This window comes from Rutilus rutilus (genome assembly GCF_951802725.1).
Source record: "Rutilus rutilus genome assembly, chromosome: 4".
NCBI lineage: Eukaryota > Metazoa > Chordata > Actinopteri > Cypriniformes > Leuciscidae > Rutilus > Rutilus rutilus.
The window spans coordinates 38,146,499-38,167,596 of record NC_140212.1 but is presented as its reverse complement, the minus strand read 5'-3'; the positions used below and the strand labels follow the sequence as shown (position 1 = coordinate 38,167,596).

Sequence of the window (21,098 nt, the reverse complement as noted above, 5' to 3'; positions counted from 1 at the left end):
CTCCTCAAGATGGGTGGTGACCATGGTGGCCACTAATGTGCCACAAACAGGACTTTAATATCACCAACCATTCCCGTGTTATTATGGTGTATCCATATAAATGGCCCACCCTGTAGTACCAAAACAATAATCAACACATTATACAGTCTCTCAAACATTCAGAGTTTCCTGTCTGTGAAATTCATTCCACACTTTTTTTTTTTTTTTAACCTTTATTTATCCAGGTAAACTGTTTGAGAACCACTTCTCATTTACAAACATGACCTGGCAACGTTGATCAAACGTTCACACTGATCACACTGATGACATACAAAAACAGTTCACTCATAAGTGAGAACTCATATGGTACTCAAGAGCTACTTTATACCCAAAAATTCTTCCACAGTGACTACATGTAAACAGCTTCTCTCCAGTGTGAGTTCTCATGTGCCGGTTAAGGATTCCTTTTCGGCTGAAATTTTTTCCACACTGTTGGCAGGTGAAAAGTCTTTCTTGAGTGTGAGTTCTCATGTGGTCATTAAGGTTTGCTTTTCGGTTGAAACTTCTTCCACACTGTTGGCAGGTGTAAGGTTGCTCTCCAGTGTGAACTTTAAGGTGGACTTTAAGATTTCCAATTTGAGTGAAACTCTTTCCACACTGTTGACAGGTGTAAGGCTTCTCTCCAGTGTGAATTCTCATGTGTCTGTTAAGGCTTACTTTTTCAGCAAAAGTCTTTCCACACTGTTTGCAGGTACGACGCTTCTCTTCGGTGTGAATTTTCATGTGGACTTTAAATTTTTCATGTTGATCGAAACTCTTTCCACACTGTTGGCAGGTGTAAGGCTTCCCTCTAGTGTGAATGATCATGTGGACATTTAGGTTTCCATGTTGATTGAAACTCCTTCCACATTTAGGACATTTGTAAGGCTTCTCTCCAGTGTGAATTCTCATGTGCCTGTTAAGGCTTCCTTTTAGAGTGAATCTGTTTCCACACTGTTGGCAGGTGTAATTACTTCTAGTTCCTGTCTTTTGAGTCATATTTCGTGAGGAAGTCTTTTCAGCTTGTGAGCAACTGAAAGTTTTTTCTTCAGTTATGAAATCATGATGATTCTCATATTGATCTTTCTCATCCATTTCATTCAGTACTTCAGTCTCCTCTTTCAGTGCCATCAGGTCTAAGGCAAAAAGAGACAATGCAAATTAACACCAGTTTAATAACACAAAACAAAAGACAACAAAAGATTTAAACATGTAAAGCATCAAAACTAACATACAACTAGATCCTATACCCAGGGCCGTCGCACCTGGGGAGAAAGGGGAAAGAGTGCCTAGGACCTAGAGACTTATAGAGGGGACATTGATATCATGTCTATAACAATGTCCTTTGAAATACCGAAGTCCACAGTAGTCGATTGTCGAGTTCACGCGCGTGATCATAGGTACTAAACCTATGCGCGTGAACTCGACAATCGATTACTGTGGACTTCGACTGAAAACAGGATGTAAATACAGGTATGTGCGCTGGCTGAATAAACATCATTTTTTATATATTTCTTTCACATCTACTGCAGTCAGATTCACCGCGTTCACTCAGAAGGAATCACTCACATGACCTGTGCACTTGTAATGACACATCAAGGATGTTAAGAGGCTAAAAGCAGGTTTAAAACTTGCCCCATTGAAGTCAACAGGGTGCAAATTTTAAAACGAGGATAACACGGTGTAGGCAACCCCGATTTTTGTCGTTGTTCTCTGTACTGACAGCTCTCCAAATGTATCAAAAAATTAGCTCAATGTTAAAATTGACCGGAGTTCTCCTTTAAGGTCAATATAAGTCTTTTTGTGGCAAGTGACTTCAAATTTATTGTGTTTATGCATAGGTTAACTTACTGAATGGACATGAATGTGTTAGTACAAAATGCAGCTGCAAGGCTGCTGAGGGACTAAGAAATATGATAATGTCACCCCAATTTTAGCATCCCTTCATTGGCTCCCGATTCATTTTAGAATTCAGTTTAAAATATTATTGTTTGTTTTTAAAGCTCTTAATAATCAAGCTCCATTTTACCTTAAAGATCTTCTTACTCCTTTGCCACCTTCCAGATTAAGATCTGCAGACAAGGCTCTATTATATATTCCCCGCTCCCGTTTAAAAACTAAAAGAGATAGAGCTTTCTCAGTTGCCGCCCCCCGTCTATGGAATCAATTGCCTCTGGACATCCGCCTTGCACTTTCCATTAACATTTTTAAATCAAAACATACCTCTACTCTCTGGCGGTTTGATACTTAATATCCTTGTCTTACTGTTTGTTTTGTGTGGTTCAACGTTACTGTGCTTTTATTTTTCTTTACTATGTCCAGCACTTTGGATAGCTCTGCTATGTTGAAATGTGCTTTATAAATAAAATGTAGTCATTTGGCCCCTGGTTTTTCTACTTGTGACTATGGTTTCTTGGCCATAAGTCAATTAGGCCTAGTGTTGAGCTCATGTGCATATTTAAAATAGATTTTTCAAAGAAACTTGTAAAACAAAAATGTTACTGATTCAGCAACACCTCAGACACCTGTAAATATGCACAATGTTCTCTTAACTCTGTCCTCCTCTACCGTTTCCTTCTCTTCCCTCAAAGAGAACAAGGGCTGTTTCTCAATTCCAAGAACGGACTTGTGTTCTCGTGGTGACTGGTCTTTCCAGGCGACCCTGAAAGAACGAACTGGGTAGGACACGAGAACACAGAACGCGTTTTTGTATAAAAATTAAAAAGTATAAAAATACTGCAGGCTTTTTTTCAAGTTTTCACTTTAATTAAAATTAAGCAAAACAAATGGACAAATGTTTACTTTCACGGGCAGTCACGTATTTGAGGGCTTGCAATGGGGGAATTTCTTAAGTGAGAACGGGAAGTTTAAAGCTTAGGCTCTGTACATCCCGCAGTGTCTTCTGGGACTTCTAACGGTTCGATTCTCTGCGGGTACTTTCACGTGTCCTCTGTATTTGCGTCCTTGAGTATTGGATTTGAACTTCGATGGTTGATGATGACGTAGTTCGAGAACATAAGGACGCAAGATTGCTTGGGTCCACCGCTCAAAAAAACAACACTCAATCCTACAGCAGTTGATTACTACAGAGCAGTCTTTCTTCTTCATTTTATGACCAATCACAGCAGAGTAGACCAATCACAACAGACTGGGCCATCTGACCAATCAGAGCAGAGTAACTTGTGGAAAGGAGTTTAGATTAGGGTGACCATATTTTAGCTTTCAGAAAACAGGACGGGGGCGTGGTTGATGGGTGGGGGCGTGGTTTGGGGAGGCGTGGTTAAGGGTGGGGGCGTGGTTTGGGGAGGCGTGGTTAAGGGTGGGGGCGTGGTTGGGGTGAATGCATAAAAAAATACTTGACAAATGCATTCACAACCTTGCAACTATGTTATTGTACTTTAATCAGGGATGTAGTGGAGGCTAAACGCATGTAAACGCTGTTTGCGCACCTCCCAAAATTCGGAAATAGCGTTTACCCACCTCCAATGTGCGTTTATCCACCTAAACCGGACTTTGCTTTTCCAGTGCGTGATCGCCGATCGGTACATGATTCGAGCATGTGGGTCGTTAACGACAGAGCAGAACACGCAGCGCAAACACGGAGGGAATATTGAGCAGAGAGCGCAGCGCGCCGACACACACACACACACACAGAACAGAGACATATTTGGTTTTATTGTTTTTTTAAGTTTTTTTGTTTTGCAAAATCGTCTGTTAAAGGGGCATTTCACCCATTTGAACATTGTTTTTTATTTAAAGTGGGTCATATATGTAGTCGAAATGTAAAAGAAATTTTGAATTTGGTGCCTTTGTGACCGAGAAAAGACAAAAAATAACTTCAGGACGCATTTGTATGAAAGACAACAACTCCCACAATGCACCACATTGCACAGCTCCGCAAGCCACTCCCACTAATACAGAAAGCGCATATCTGCCTATAAGAGAAATCACTCTTCCGTCTACAAGGCTAGCTACCACCAGAGCTTGAAATTCATTTCACATTCACACAAAATGTCTAGTTAGTTGGCGAACTCATTAGTGCATTACTCCTCGTTTGTATTTCTTTCGAAAAGGTGAATTATTGCATGGTACCTGGATGTTCAGTCAGAACATATGCGGTGCGAAACTAGTTCACAACACAAACGTCCGTGTCCTCGTCTGATTCAGAGATTTCGTCCAGGAGAAATTGTCATCGTTGAAAATCTTTGCCACAGACGGACTCTATCTCTGTGTTCGTAGCGGTTCGTAGTTGCATAGTGAGATCACCGGCGCCACCAGTCCGCCCTAACCCGAGCCAGTCCGGGCTCCTCGTCCGCGGCAGGCAGGTCTTCTGCCTCGGCTGCTCTTCGCTATAATGCGGCTTGTAAAGGTAGCCACAAACACCTGATTCAAGCATCAGACTTCCGAAATCCTCTTCCTCTAGTCTATATCATATTGAGTACTCTCCTCCGCTATTGTCATAACTTTACATCTGTCTCCACAGCGCCTGTTAGCTTAGCTTCAAACAAGATGGAGGATATTGCTTTCAGTTTCAGAGAGTAAAGTCCCACCCACTGATCTGTAATAGGTCTGTAGCGTGAGCGGGTCCCGCCCCCTGGGAAAGATGAGGAACTAGTGCTTGTAGTCTCAACAGAAATCCCCCCCTCTTACACTTCCTCCTACAATGACGCAAAATGACGATTTTTGCGTCATTGTAGGAGGAAGTGTAAGAGGTAAATAACGGATTTCTCCCGTCTCAGGGGAAAATGAGAGAGTGTTGCACGACCATTCAATAGTATGACTGGGTTTCTAACAATGCAAAGCTTAATGCAAATGGGTGGAGTGTCCCTTTAATGTCGGCAGCCATTACACTTGTGGAAACTACAGTGCAACTTATATTGTCTTCTGTTAATTACAGAAACTGAGTTTTCTTTAAATCAAAATATGTGGCACCAGATTCATCCTTCTGTCGTTAATCTGCACCTGCTACATTAGCAATTGGAAAAAAAACTTTTATTTGATTCCAGCTTGTTAAATGTGAATATGTTCTAGTGTCTTCTCTCCTCTGTGACAGTAAACTGAATATCTTTGAGTTGTGGACAAAACGAGACATTTGAGGACGTCATCCTGGGCTTTTGGGAAACACTGATCCACATTTTTCTGACATATTATAGACCGAACAACTAATCGATTAATCGAGAAAATATTCAACAGATTAATCAACTATGAAAATAATCTCATATCCCTAATCATTATGTACAAGTGCATTGCATTGGAAGCCCTGGATATAAGCCTCCCTCTCGATCTCTCTTAAATATTTTTGTTCTCTGTTTTGTCATTTAGTAAACTTTATAGATTTCAACCATATTATTCCTTCTTGAGTCTCTTTAACAAGAACTTAGATTAATGTATGAATTGAATAGTGTATAGTTGATTGTGTGACCTATGATGAGGGAACAACCAGTGATACCCTTGCTAGTACCATCAAATCATGTCATCAGGATACACATACACCAGTAGGCAGTGGCCCACCTTACCGGGTGACTACATCGTGGTTCACCAGAATTTATAGTTTACCCACCTCTTTTTTTACCACTACACCTCTGACTTTAATACATAAAGTAATACATCCTTTCCATTCGATGTTTGGCCCGCAACAATAGATTACTATTAAAAAAAAAAAGTTTAGCTTTTAACACCTTTTACATGAGACTATTTCTTTTCATGGCCATAGGTTAAAAATCTACTACTAAAATAAAAAATCTAATACACTATTTCAGTAAAAAAAAACTATTTCAATCCTCCTGATGTTCTCTTGTAGCCTATACTTTCTTTATGTGGGCTTCTAGGTCGCTAGCACCTTTATTTGACACTGACACATACGTGCCAGCTTTGCAGGTCATGCATTCTGCTTTACACGGATCCCGACTGAAACGAAAACACAGGAATTTTCTCTGTAAATCATCTGTGAATTTACATTTGGGCTTTTTTTTTAAATAAATTTTACGCTGTTTGCTACTTACATCTTATCTCGCACTTGACCATAAACTGAAGCGTCGAGTCACGCTGCTAAAATTCTGTGAACGTAAAGTCCGCCTACTTTGATTTGATTGGTCATTTCAAATATTCTGACATTGACGAGCAGTATGACAGACCAATGAGGCTGAGATGAACAAACACACACACACACACACACACACACACACACACACAGGCCTCTGTATTCTGATGTGCTCTCTGCTTGCCGCTGCGGATTGAGGAACGCGCTGATTATAACAAGACGGGGCGAAGCCGAAGCCGGTTTCATATGTTTTGTGTGCAAAGGCAAGCATGTATTTAAAGTACACCCTTAATGGCCCATTGAAAATAATGAAAACCAGGACATTTTCATCACTTTATAAAAAACAGCCAGGACAGGACGTGAAAACAGGACATGTCCTGGGAAAACAGGACGTTTGGTCACCCTAGTTTAGATAGACTGAATCTTCAAATGAATCATTTGAGACTGAGAGAAATAGGTAATGTTAAATAAATATGATGAGAAAATTAAAGTTTTTTTTTTTTTTTTTACCTTGGCTGCATGTAAATCTGTTGAAGGAAACTCCCCCCCAAAAAATGAGGAACCTTTAAAATAACATAATAGAGGCGCTTTAAACCCTGCTTAAACTCATGGCCACATGGTACCATCTTTAATGTTAACGTTTTTATTCTAATGTTTATTCACACAAAAATGCATAGTGGTGCTAATTCAATTTGTTGGATTAATACATAACTTGGTGAAATTATTTCAGTGTGTATCAGTACTTTTTGAACATTTACAGCACATTAACAAAAACGTATAAATGATAACCATGATAAATTGTCACTAAAAAAGTAATTTAATCTTTACTCCCAATCCCTTCGTGCTTATTTGATTCCCAACCTGTACCACAAATGACGAAGTAAATATTTTTCACCATTCAAATATTAGCAGTTCACTCTATTCTTATAGAGTGAGATCTTACCAGATATCAGCTTTAAACATCTCTGAAGGCTCATATGATCCACTCAATTATGACTTGTTTATTGCTTCATTTACCACTATTTATGTTTAAGTATATTAAAATGTTAATAGAAGACTTTTGAGGACAAATATTTAAAAAATTTATTTTCCCAATGTTCCCTATTCAGAAGTAGATATTGGGTTTATTGCACATATTAATTATTTTGTTTAGGCTACTTATGGTTTTATCTCTGTATGGTTATTCACTATTTCTGTAGAGCAGAAATCCTTATTAAAAGGATCAAATGACAGAGTTCAGCTTTGAGAATGAAACTAACCTGTTTGTTCCTCAGTTTCTTCTTGTTTCACTCTGAATGTTTCTTCAATCTTCACGTCTTCATTCTCCTCTTTAATAAACACCATCTTTATGTCTTCACTCTCCTCTTTAATAAACGCCATCTTAAGATGAGAATAATTAAGAGTTAAAGTTCTTCAATGAACTGGTTATACAAAAAAATAACAATAAAAAAACACTCAAAACCAACGCTGCAAGTTAATAAACACTCAATATTTAGGAATTTATGATCTACATTTGGTATTTAATGAATCATTGATTGTATTGAAATGATTACACTTTAATAAAAATATTAGCAGTTTGGTTTGTAAAGATAGCTATAACACATGGTAGTGTTTATTGTTATCGTTCATTTACTGTTTGAGCAGCACGTGTCGTGACTCAAACGATTCGAATCACTGAATCATTTCGCAAAATATTTGATTCAATTGACTCGGGAGTGTTGAAAAGCTCGGTTTTCTCCATCAATATTTACCAGTGACTGAATTCGTGTTTATGATAAAATGATTCACGATAAAGGGGAGCGAAATGAGACGCAAGTTTACTGTTTATCATGAGTGGATGCGCTTTACTCACAAAAATATCATTTATTAAGATAAAACATTACAATGCTATATACAATAGAAAATAAAATAATTTCACATCGTTATTAAAAAAGAAAGAAAGAATAAAGCATTAAACGGTTTCTATCTTTTTATACAGCTTAAATTCTTAAAACTAACCTTTATTCAGCCGAATCACAACAGATGCAGGAGCGCGGCGCAGCCTTATGACGTCATATATCCATACCAAAATAAAAGTCTTGTTCACACGCAGCTGTCTACAATCTCAGAAGTGCAAAGAAATGTACTATCTAACTATTTTTTACCAGATAATCCCTGTATTAAAAATGTAAATAGTGAAAAATGTGTTTTAAAAAAACTGAAAGAGTGTGAGTTCATAAAGCAGAGTTCATTCATCTGTCCGAATTGAATATATGAGTTTTTACCAAAAATAAAAATGTGGACATATGTTCATTTGAGTCTAAAAATAGTTGTCTAATGTGTACAAGAAAATATATTTCAAGAATCAGTATAAGCAAAAAAAGTAATAAAAAATTAAATCTATAAATTTAATTCATTCAAAAATTATTGTTATAAGACTCAGTCAAATTAAAAATGTAATATTTCACAGATTTTTTTTATGAAAAAAGTATGTCAAGGGTCATTTGCTGCCTGTGTAGTGATTGAGATCGCTCACCAGTGAGTGAACACACAAACCTGCCAGTTCAATAAATGTCCTGTTTATAAGTGATACACAAATAAAGTATTATTTCTTCATATAGTTTTAATGAGTTTTTCTGCAAGTATTTTGAAGATTGATTTATAAAGTCACAAACACAATAAAATGCACAAGTTGGGTGCTCGACAGAGGAAATAAACCCCCTCCGTATTTCAGGATTTTATGCATGAGTTGCTCCGGGAGTTCCTTCACTGTTTCGTTCTGGTGTACATAGATTGTGATTTAATCCCAGAGTCTTGCCGAACATCGCAAACACATTGCCAAGGTCCTCCAGAGACTTCAACCTGTGAGAGAGAGTGAGAGGGTCTGGGACTCGGCTCACCGTCCTCCGCAGGGAGCCATCCGGAGGCATTATCACCATGAAGTCCATAGATCCAAAGCTCCCAGCTATCAAACTCGACAAAAAGGTATGGTTTTCAACCATGATGAACATCAGGTTACACCTACCATGCAAGAAGCTAATGGGAGGGAGGGAGGAGGACGAAGAGCAGGTGAGGGCATACTGAAGGCAGGAGGGACCAGGGCGGAGCAAGCTGTGCAGGCAGCCAGGGCGGAGACAGAGGGAGGAGCCATGGAGGAGGTAGGGCTGACGACTCCAGGGGGCCGACTGACAGGGGCGTAGCAGGTGGGAGAGGAGCCCAGGGTGGAGCCGGAGAGCCGACGCATCCAGGCGACGCAGAGGATCCGGTGGGACAGCTCTGGCGACTGAGGTGCAGACGGGGACACAGATGGCCATGGTGGAGACAGAGGGAGTGAGGACCAATGAGGAACTGAAGGGAGTGAGGAGTCCAATGGAGCCAGGGGGACAAAGGGACCCAGAGGTGAGGGAAGGCCGACAAGCGACCAAGGTGGAACCGGGGGGACGAGGGAGCCTGGCAGAACTGGTGACCAGATGGGCCACGGTGGAGCTGAGGGAGGTAGGAGGTAGGAGCCGTTAATGGACCGTCGGGCTGAGGTGGAGTCCTGGTTGCAGAAGGTTTGAGGTGGAGAACGGGATCCACCGACCAGGCTGGAGCTGTAGGCCGGCAGACCCACGGCGACTTCACCTCCCTGAAGGTGGTAGGAGGAGCTGAGGGGCTGACAGGCAGTGGTGGAAGAAGGGTTGAGAGGTGGTAGATGGGAGGAGGTGGTAGATGGGAAGCGCAGGCTCTGGCTCAGCAGGCACACTGTGTACAGTCTCTGGCTCGGCAGGCACAACGTGAAGATTCTCAGGCTCGGCAGGACTGGCCTCCGCAGCCATCCTGGCTGAGGGCTCAGACTGTGGCCTTCTTGGCTGAGGGCTCAGACGGTGAGGAGGTGGCCATCTTGGCTGAGGGCTCAAGCAGTGAGGTGGCCTGATTGAGGCCCGACACTTTCCAGACACCGGAGAACGTTTTCCCTCCAGTTCAGTCCCGTGGTGTCAGGGAGATCAATGGGACGGTTGAAAGTGGCCCCGATCAGGAACAAGGTCCTCAGGCTCTCATCGTCGAGGGCGCTGGTGACGGCAAGGCTGCAAAAGCCCAGGGCAAAGGAAAAAAGTTCTGGCTCTCCTGAGCCAACACAATCATTTTGACAATGGAAAAGGCTCCAATACAAACTTTTACTTACAATATAATTCCAATACGCACACACACTGACTAAGACTTATAACAGACAAAGACTGACTGAACTGAAGGAACTTAAATACTAACACTGATAAAAAACACAGAAACACAGGTGGAACAGATGATAATTAACTAGACACAGGTGATACGGATGAACTGATAATGACTGACGATGACATGTGACGAGATGACAGGTAGACAAATCCAATGAAAACAAACTAAACAGAACACAACACAACAGTGACAACATTGTTGTCATATAAACATTGTTAGATGAGATTTAACCTGTTCATTAAATATATATTTATATTTACCTTTATTCAGGGAAGAGCATTAAATCATCATCATCATTAGGCATACACAGCAGTCATAAATCATTACAATTCAAATCTAATTTATTTTTTGAAATTTGGATCCCAAAGAAAGCCATTTTATTATTTAACATTATACAAAAAAAACGAAAATATCTGTAAACAATTTTAATTCTTTTTTTGCAGTGTAAATATTGTATTACATTGTATGTTATTTTTAAAGCAGAATGCACTTGATTTAGATTTTGCAATATGTAGAATACTAATAGCAAATAAAAAGAAATCAATTTCACAATTAGTACAGAAGCTCATTTGCGCGATTGCATTTTAGTGGCTTTTTATTTCTATAGAAGTAAGTCTACTTCTATCTACGGAGTATCAAGATCAGTCGCCATAATGCTTTTTAAACTGCCGTAAACCTTTTTAAACATGTTGAGCTTTTGAACACGTCTGGATGTTAAACGCAAGATATTCTCCAAATATAAGGATGAATAAGAAAAAAAAAGTTATCAATGGCTCTGTAAATGTCAAGTAACTAAGGCGAACTGCAAGAAAAGATGGGTTTCCCTTATTTTGCCTTGAAGGTGGCAACCCTATCAACACAGTTTCACTGATGATTCTAAATCATCCCAAAACACAGGATTGACCCTAAACCCAGGATAGAGTGGCTGAGTGAATGTGGTCTGGACTGTGTGGATGAGGCTCATTGTGTCAGAGACGCTGTAGAAGGCCAGAGTTCCTGCACTGTGATCCACATACACTCCTATTCTACACACTCCTATTCTATTGATGATGGGCTTTACAGGGAGTTTAGTCTTTATGTTATTGTGTTTGAATGAGTATCTAAAGGGAGAGCAGAACAAACTCCAGGACTGATCATTATATCCAAACCAACACTCATTCCCCCGTCCCTTCCTGCTGATGCTCTTATATGACACTGATATAAACACACCAACCCCACTCCACTCAATCTCCCAGTAACAGCGTCCACACACACTCTCTCTACACAACACCTGACGCACATCATTAAATCTGTCTGGATGATCAGGATACGGCTGCTTTGTGCCAGTGCCAGTAATCACTCTGTTCTTCTTAGACAGACTGAGGCGTTTATTCACTGTGTTCAGATCCAGAGTGAGCTGATGGGAATCTGATGAAAATAAAACACATCAGAATCAGGAATGATCAATCTGTCAGATCTATTAATGTAGCTGAACTCTTCATGTTCAATGTATCTTGTGCAAATCATCATTTACATGATCAACTATAAAACTCTTCTGTCATGTTTTCTTTCACCTTCTACAGGAAGAACATGAACACACTCAGCGAGTTTCTCTGCTTGTTTTCTTAGTGACTTACATTGAAGGAATTCGTTCCTGGTTCTGGGAACAATGTTGGTGAAAGTGACTGTGGAAATCAACAGACATGAAGAGTGATTATCATTTCAAAAGAAAATGATCCCTGCATCAGTTTTAAGACATTTCTAATATGATCTTCTACATGATATGAGATGATGGAGGATAATAATTTCTGAGAGCTGATGAATCTCCAGGACTTTACCTCTGTCAGAGATCTTGAGCTCCTCTTTGCAGAAATCCTCCAGTTTGTCTTTCAGCTGACGGACAGATTCTCTCTTGCCATAAAAAGAGGAGAGAGAACTGAAGGGATTGTCATTTACGTCTGTAGATTCAGGAGGAGCTGAGAGAGACTGGAAACTCTACAGAAAACAGAAATCAAAGCTCATCACCTCCACACTTCATCAATAACCTGCACTACTGTCAGATTTGTGCGGCTCTTGTTGATCTTTAGTAACTCTCCTCAATCCAGCACTTTCACAGCATCAGCTTCATTCTTCTCATATTCATTTTATCACGTTGAAGCCACAAGATCTAGCATTTGCCACTTAAACTATATGTGAACTTTCTAGAAAAACACTTGGATGATAAAACATCTGGCAATAACATAAATGTAACAGATCACAGTTGACATTCAGGACTGTTTCTAGGCACAGGTGAACTAGGCGCTTGTCCAGGGTCCCAACAGCTGGAGGGGCGCTAATGAGCTGCTCAAGGACCCCATTACCACGGTAACATAATTACACTGCACTTTATGGCTAGTTCACACTACAGGATTTTAAGCCTGATTTTAGCCCGATTTGCAAGTTAACGAGCTCGTCGACCGGTCGGGCTGTAATAGCGTGCAAATCGTCCTGCACGGGTCTGATTTTGTAAATCCGCACCCGCCCGTACCCGCAGTGCTTAAAACCGCATCCGACCCGTTTTCCGACAGCAGCACTAATTAAAATCCGCACCCGACCCGCTTAAAATAGAACCGACACCCGACCCGCACCCGAAATAAAATCAGTTTAGACTATCACATTAGACACAATTACAAAAATGTTTATTGCCAAGTCATACAGAAGTTATTACACGACAATTAACACAAGGACAACTTCAGCCGAAGCTGTCAAAAGGCCGGTACATGAAGAACATGGCAAACGTTACCACAAAACTGAGTAGCCTTGGAACATTTTACCAATCGAACAGACGCGGCTACAACACTATGCCACGCAATTTCGTCTAGCCTACATCTGACAATTCTGGGTTCAAACACGCCCTGCACACCACACATGCTTAACAGTGTTAAATATGAAAAATACTGTTCGATAGAATTGCTTTGTTACCACAGTTATCTGCGTGCTTCCTCAGGGATGAAGTTCAACATCTGCGGCTATCCAAAACGAAAATGCAACAAAGCCTTTCACAAGATTTTCTTCAGATAACTCCAAATTTCTCCCACATACTGGACTTGATTCTTTATGACGTATTGTCGACAACTTTACAATCTCCACTACTAGCTATTCTTTTCTTCAACTCCTCAGCATCCAATTTGACGACTGTAAGCAGATCGCGCGGTTATGAGGAATTTTTAAAAGTGAAAGTAGCCTATAGGTAACGTTATAGATTCCTGGGAGGGCATGGCTCGTGGGCACAAAAAAACTGATGTGGATTTTAAATTATTTTATCAACTTGAAATACAGGCATATTTTTGTAGATTTGTTCCTAAAAATATGCATGTTTTTAAGTTTGCATGATTGTTTTAAACCCGTGTTTAGACCCGTGTTTCCCCCTTGTCCGACCCACAGGTACCCGAACCCGTGCAGGACTCTAATCCGCGCTCGCCAATCGTTAAGTGTGAAATACTTAACGACGCATCAAAAACGCTTGCTGACACATCACCGACGCATCGCCGACGCCAGACAAATATCTAGCATGCCAAATATCTGGAGCTGTCGGCCGACTCAATAGCCTGTGGTGTCACGTGTCGCGACGAGCAACAGCCAATGATCAGCTTGTTATGACATTACAAAAGCCTTTTGTATTTGTAACTATCGGTGCCTAACCACAACAGGCAGCTGCTTTTTCATTATAATGTTTTACTCACCTCCAACTCTCTCTGACAGACAATCCCTGCTGCCTGCGTGTGCTTATTCATCCTTTCACCCATATTCTTTTTTTTTTTGAGTTCTAAAAAGATCATTGCACAAACAATATATATATATATATATATATATATATATATATTTGTAAATTTTGTCCCGCAATCCATTTTCAAATAGACAATGCGCCACTGGAATGCGCCATTTCCCATTCCACTTCTTGCGCATGTTTTCGTGACAAAATGTGGTTTTGGGACCGGATAGAGTCGTTGGGTGACAGAGCTGTTGTCAGCTCGTGTAGTGTGTATCCCCCTGTTGCAGATCATTTACGTAGTGTCACATAGTGTGAACACCACAACGACTTCAAGACTCCAGAGGAAGTCATGTAGTCTGAACAGCACAGCAATCTGCCGACGTTTAAAGTTGTGTAGTGTGAACTAGGCATAAGCAAACATTCACCACATGCTAAGTACATTTAAGCTGAATATTAGCATAAGAAAGATATTATATTTTAGATGTATTGGAAAGACTGCAATCATAATTCTCAAAATTTAGTGTTTTGAAATTATATGTTTAATGAATGAATGACAGCAACAGTGAAAACATTGAAAGTGATTTATTCACATGTGGAAATACAATCTAGAGTTAAGTAATACACCAACACTAAAGCCTTTGTTTTATTCACATAATTATAGTGCAAAGTTTGATAAATTCATATGAAAAGTCAATAATATGTGATATTTCTGTTTTCATTAATTAAGTTTACTTAGAATGTGAAATAGTATTATTAAACAATAATTTAATATATGCTTGGATTTGGGCTCATTTAAAGGGATACTTCACTTTAAAATGAAAATTCTGTCATCCTTTACTCACCCTCAAGTTGTTTCAAACCTGTATGAATTTCTTTCTTCTGCTGAACACATAGGAAGATATTTTGAAGAATGTCAGTAACCAAACAGTTAACTGGTCCCATTGACTTCCATAGTACTTTTTTTTCCTACTATGGAAGTCAATGGTTCCAGTTAACTGTTTGGTTACTGACATTCTTCAAAATATCTATCTTTCTGTGCAGCAGAAGAAAGAAATTCATACAGGTTTGAAACAACTTGAGGGTGAGTAAAGGATGACAGAATTTTCATTTTAAAGTGGAGTATCCCTTTAAGTTTTACTAAAAAATAATAAGCTACTGTTGCATTATTGAAAGTGAAGAAACCATACTGTTAAAATAAATAATATAACATTTCTCATTGTATTCTGTCGATTTATTTAATTTTCATTGAATACACCGTGTGTCTAGAGATTGGCATTATTTAAAGGTGCAATGTGTAATATTTAGGAGGATCTGTTGACAGAAATGCAATATCATATACATAACTATGTTTTCAGTGGTGCTATGGAAGCGTTATGTTTGTATTACCTTAGAACGAGCCATTTCTATCTACATACAGCGCATGTCCCCTAACATTGAAATGCGCCGACATGTTTCTACAGTAGCCCTAAACTGACAAACGTGTTTCGTCACAATGTTGTTTTTCGAGCAAAGAAGCTAGGTAAAGTCAGCGAATGAAACACTGACACAATGATGAACAAGTAACAATAATATTCACAATAACACTGTTTTACTGAATAATTAAATAAACCTAATTTCTTAATTTATCTTTGTAAAGAAACCTTATTGCTTAACTGGCTACTCTCTGCTGTCTCAGACGATGACATCATTTCCTGTCGGCCACAGTAACTTCTGTTGGTTGCAATGCAGAGCCTCACCACTGGATGCCGCTAAAAGTACACAGTGCACCTTTAAAAGCACACTCAAATAATTTTGACATTGGAGTGAAACAGGGCTGGACCCGAATATTCAAATATTCATTCTGTGGGTTGGTATACAGTTTTCAATTTTGGGATTTGAATTTTTGTTTTTTGTGTGTTTTTTGCACACCTGCCATCCTCCTCAAAATGGTTCTCATTTACACTTGAAAATGTTTATACTATAAAATCTGGCGATATACAATACTTTTTTTTAATACACGGCTTGGTTGAATTCTAATGTAGAATGCGGCCTGTTATTTCTTGATAACAGACCGCTGCTAAGTCTCAAGTCTCATTTATTTATATAACCCTTTCTACTACAACGTAGACCAAAGGACTGTACATCTAAAAGCAAGAAAAAACATACAAAAAAACATAATATACAATGACAGAGTCAAGAATTAAAAGAAACAGAATACAAATACGTTTTCACACGAATTTTAAAAACATCAACTGACGGTGCAGATCTAATATCAGGGGGAAGAGCATTCCACAGTCTAGGGCCAACGACTGAAAAAGCTCGATCCCCTTTAGTTTTAAGACGAGTTCTTGGAACAAAGAGCAGTAAACAATTAAAGGACCTTTGAGATCTGCCAGAGTTCATAAGCACCAAATCCTTGATATATTCCGGGGCCAACTCGTGAACAGGTTTATAAACATATAACAAAACCTTATACTGTATCCGATATTTCACAGGGAGCCAATGAAGCCTTTTCAAAACAGGTGTAATATGCTCCCTTTTCTTAATACCAGTAAGGAGCCTCGCTGCAGCGTTTTGAACCAGCTGCAATTTTGAAATAAGAGATTGACTAATTCCTACATATAGAGCATTACAGTAATCCAAGCGTGAGGAAATTTATGCATGAATCACTGTTTCCAGATCAGGAACAGACAAAAAAAGATTTCATTTTCGCAATAGTCCTTAACTGATAAAAAAAAAATTTTACCACATTTTTAACCTGATGGTCAAACATAAGAGCAGAGTCAAAAATTACACCTAAATTTCTTATTTTAGGCTGAACGTATGTTTCCCATTTACCTAGGACATCGGTTAAACCACTGTCATCCTTCAGACCGCTGCTAAGTATAACACACCGTTGCCATGAAAAACAGAGCGTTGCTATGGACCCAGGATTCTAACCGTAGAGACGGAACAGACTATTTTCTTTAGCGGAAGCAATACAATCGTTTTTAAATCAATAAACTCCTTTTTAAATCAATATTTTGTGTCAAATTATTGATTTATTTGGTAGGTTGCCATGTAATAAGCGGGATAATGTAGAGCTTCGTGTTGGGGTCCTGATCAGCCTGTCGGGGTTGTATTCGCTATAACAACCGCCTAGCTCTACATTATCCCTTACTTATCTTATATAGCCTAGCCGTTTTTAATAGGATGGAAAGTTGAAGGAACCCAACCTCGTTATACTTAATGAATATATTTGCCCCTTCTTAGCCTAGTAAAGTCTTCCCTGCAACTTAAGTATTCTCTGTCTAGTGCACATCTGCATGAACATGTATGGACAGAAGCGCATTCCTGAACATGGCTGAGGGATTTCACATGCCCCAGTAAAATCCCCCATGAGTGAACGTCATGATTCAGTTCATCTGGAAGATAAGACAAAAATGCAGAAGACCTCAGCTGTGTGGGAGCACTTTAAATTGAGTATCAAGTGAGGACAAGCGAGGACAACATCCAGCGAGGGCAGGACAAAGGTAGTGTGCCAAATATGTGATTTGAAACTGCCCTACCACAACAGCAAATCAAGTAAAAAAAAAAAAAAAAAAATCACAAAATCATATTTTGTCAAACCTATAAATATATCAACTGATAACTGTTTACAGTGCATTTTCACCATCTTTTCTGTTAAGTTCAATGCAAAGCAAAAATACGCTCAGCAATGAAAGTCCACTTGCAGTTACTGTTCACTTCTGTGATGTCTGCAGTGTGAACGATGTTACCTGATTATATAGGTGCCAATATAAACATTATTTCATCAGTGTGTAGTTTAATGTTCATACCTGTTTCTCTGACCTCTGAGCTGCAGCTGATACAGTGTCGTGGTTTTTATGTTCATCCATCATACACAGCACACATATACACTTCTGATCAGTCCGGCAGAAAACCTCGAGGAGCTTGTCGTGTTTCTGGCAGATCATCTCCTGCAGTCGTCCAGTGGCATCAGTCACTTTATGTGGCTTACGGGAGTGAAATTCCTCATGACGGTCAAGATGAGTTTGACAGTAAGACTCCAGACACACCAGACAGGACTTGACGGCTTTGTGTTTTCTTCCAGTACAGACGTCACACTGCACATCTCCAGCTCCAGCGTAACAGTCAGCAGCAAGTTTAGTCTTCTTCAGTTTCTCCACCATTTCAGCCAGAATGGTGTTTTTAGCTAAAGCAGGTCTTGGACTGAAGGTCTGTCTGCACTGAGGACAGCTGTAGACTTTCTTCTTCTTATCCTTCTGATCCCAGAAGTCTGTAATACAGATCTTACAGTAACTGTGTCCACAAGATATGGCCACTGGATCCCTCAGGAGATCCAGACACACTGAACACATGAATTCATCCTGAGTAATTCTGGCTTCTGCCATTTTACTGCATGAATAAAGAGACACAAACACACAACAGCTCAACAACACTTCAGATTCAGTTCCCCTGAACTCATGTGATTCCTGTTTCCTGGTTCTGTGTTTGAGTGAAGTGTGCAAATGAAATGTCTGGAAGTCTTTAAAGTCACAGATCACAAAACGTCCACTAGATATTAGTCTCAGACAGACACTCAAAGAATATAAGTTACAGAGAATCAGGGCAACATCATGTATAACCAGTGGTGGAAAGAGTACTGAAAAAACATACTCAAGTAAAAGTACCATTACATTCCAAAACATGTAGTGTGAGTAGAGTAAAAATTCAAACTGAAAACAAATATTCTCTTTTTAAGTAATTTGTATAAAACCAACAAGATGTCCAGCTTCTCAAACGCTTGCTCATTATTTTTAATTCGACCACGCCCACGCGTGCAAAAGAGATTCACATGCAAATCGTCCACATGGAACGTGAATGCGCTCATTACCTCAAAAACAAAGCACCAAAAAACTTCACAAGTCTCTGCTTTTCGTCGAGTTGGGAAGACACGCCGTGAGCTTACATTGGATTAACTCAGAAGAAGAAGAACGCGATTTGAAGACAAGAAAGATGTAAGGTAAGAAATTCTTAATTATTAGTTTATGTTATTGTTGCATAAACTTCACATTGCAGTTGAACTGTTGCTAGATATAAGGTGAATATTATAATATTTAGACCCGTGTTTACTATACTGTGTTTGTGGATATCTGGTCAAACGTAGATATGTATAATATGGTAACCATAATGTTTCATATTTTGGAGCGCGCTCTCCGTTTGAATGTATCATATTTTGGAGTGCACTCTCCTTTGAATGTATTATATTTCGGAGCGCGCTGTGGGTTTGAATGTATCATATTTTGGAGCGCTCTGGGTTTGAATGTATCATATTTTGGAGCGCGCTGTGGGTTTGAAAAGCAAAACGCACCAAACAAAGGCTCTAATTGTTTTACTCTAATCTCATTTCATATCATCATAACGAATGGAAACATTTGAAGTAACATATGATAATCAATATATTTTTCTCTAACATAGTTGTTACTGAAATCTTTTGGAAGATTTATAGGCTGCTATAGGCTATTGTTATTATTATTTTATGCAGCATCATTATACATAGTTGGAAACATTTGTGTGTGTATTCTGTGAATTTTAAAAAGCAATTTTAATCAGAAAAATCTAAAATCTATTCCCAAAATCGTGCATCCCTATAGTTTCTCTTGATATCAGTATGTTCACTGGTTCTCTTACGAGAGGTCTCTCGTACTGCGTAAGTATCTTACGCTAGGGGAAAATCCCTTTTCCGCGAGATATTGAAGCCAAAAAATTATCCTTAATTTTGTATTAATTAGGGGTGTAACGATTCATCAACTACATCGATGTATCGATTTATATTCCTACGATCCAACTGGATCGATCTGTGCTCGGCAAGTTGGCCTTCCGGACGACATATATCGATCTAATATCGTTTTAAAAGGTAATGAATCGATTGTATCGATACTAGGAAATAGCGCATTGGATTTAAGCACGTTAGACTTTATATGGATGTTTTTTCTTTGCACTTTTAATGATAAAGGCGTTAAACGTTACTCGATTCAGTCTGCCTATCTGTGTCGTCGTCGCCATACGTGACGCGCCAGCAGCAGCGCAAAGACAACAAGCAGCGCAAAGTCTCTCGCCTCAGAAAAACGGACTGTCCTGTCCTCTCAGCCGCTATACTGCAGTAGTGCGCACTCTTCAATTGTACGCGCAAATGCGCCGGAGCGCGCTGTATCACTTCACTAAAGCGCAAAAGAAATACGAGCATGCAACGTCGTAAATTAGTAAGTTAAGAAATAAAAGTAAAATACCAATAAATTACGTTATTGGTACGTCATGTGTGTTGCTATTTATCAGGAGCAGTTTCCATGTTTCTTTACCAGTTCTTCTAAGTATTGTGTATCACCATGGTAGCCTAATTGTTGTTTGTTTCCATAACAAAATGCCACTTACTGGTTTTGTATATTTTTATATGACTGGTGGCTCATACCAAGATTGTATTAACAAAAACTAGTTTGGGACTGCTATTTAATAGCTTAACCTCGCAGTGCCTACTGTCTATCAGTATTTGTCATATTCTTAAAAAAAAATTGTTAAGTAAAGGGGGACAGAACTTGTGTGTCAACAATTTTTGTGTAAACAAATGTATTATAATAGGCTTATATAATTCCTAAAAAGGTGGGTCGCGGCTTGATGACCATGGGGAAATGTGGGTCCCATGGCCAAACTATTCAAAACATCATTCTATGTTGTGATAATCGTAATTAATAATCACAATTACAATTTCAAGGGAATAATCAACAATTATCATTTTTGTCATAATCGTTCAGTCCTACTTATTAAAATAAAATGTGAATGCATTTTACATTAATTGTTGTTTACTTGTTTGTTTATATCTATAATTAATTGATACCTGATTCCCTTACAAGAATTTTTGGCTAAAAAGTTACTGAATCGATTTCAAGTCACTGAATCGTTTCGGATCGGATCGTTCTAAATGAACCAATATCGTCCTTGAATCGTATCGACAACCATGAATCGCGAATCGAATCGAATCGAATCGTTGTTAAAACGAATCGTTACACCCCTAGTATTAATGTAAAACGCGTTGCAGCAGCATACAGACATAGGCAAGACGGCTCGCGTGCCTATCAAGCGAGGCCAAGCGTGACGTCA

At 39.3% G+C, this 21,098-nt stretch overlaps 2 protein-coding genes across 2 annotated transcripts; both read right to left on the bottom strand.

Annotated features, from left to right (window-relative positions):
* Positions 1–8,158, bottom strand: LOC311289231 (uncharacterized protein). Its single transcript, XM_084407068.1, has 3 exons — positions 8,057–8,158; positions 7,318–7,438; positions 1–1,154 (listed from the first exon to the last, which is right to left on the bottom strand). The coding sequence occupies exons 2-3, from the start codon at positions 7,436–7,438 to the stop codon at positions 325–327; spliced, it is 951 nt and encodes a 316-aa protein (XP_084263194.1). The 5' UTR covers positions 8,057–8,158; the 3' UTR covers positions 1–324.
* A 2,424-nt stretch (positions 8,159–10,582) lies between these two features.
* LOC311289221 (E3 ubiquitin/ISG15 ligase TRIM25-like) lies at positions 10,583–18,432 on the bottom strand. Its single transcript, XM_084407046.1, has 4 exons — positions 17,780–18,432; positions 12,070–12,226; positions 11,869–11,916; positions 10,583–11,659 (listed from the first exon to the last, which is right to left on the bottom strand). The coding sequence occupies exons 1-4, from the start codon at positions 18,353–18,355 to the stop codon at positions 11,106–11,108; spliced, it is 1,335 nt and encodes a 444-aa protein (XP_084263172.1). The 5' UTR covers positions 18,356–18,432; the 3' UTR covers positions 10,583–11,105.
* Between the last annotated feature and the right edge of the window lie 2,666 nt (positions 18,433–21,098).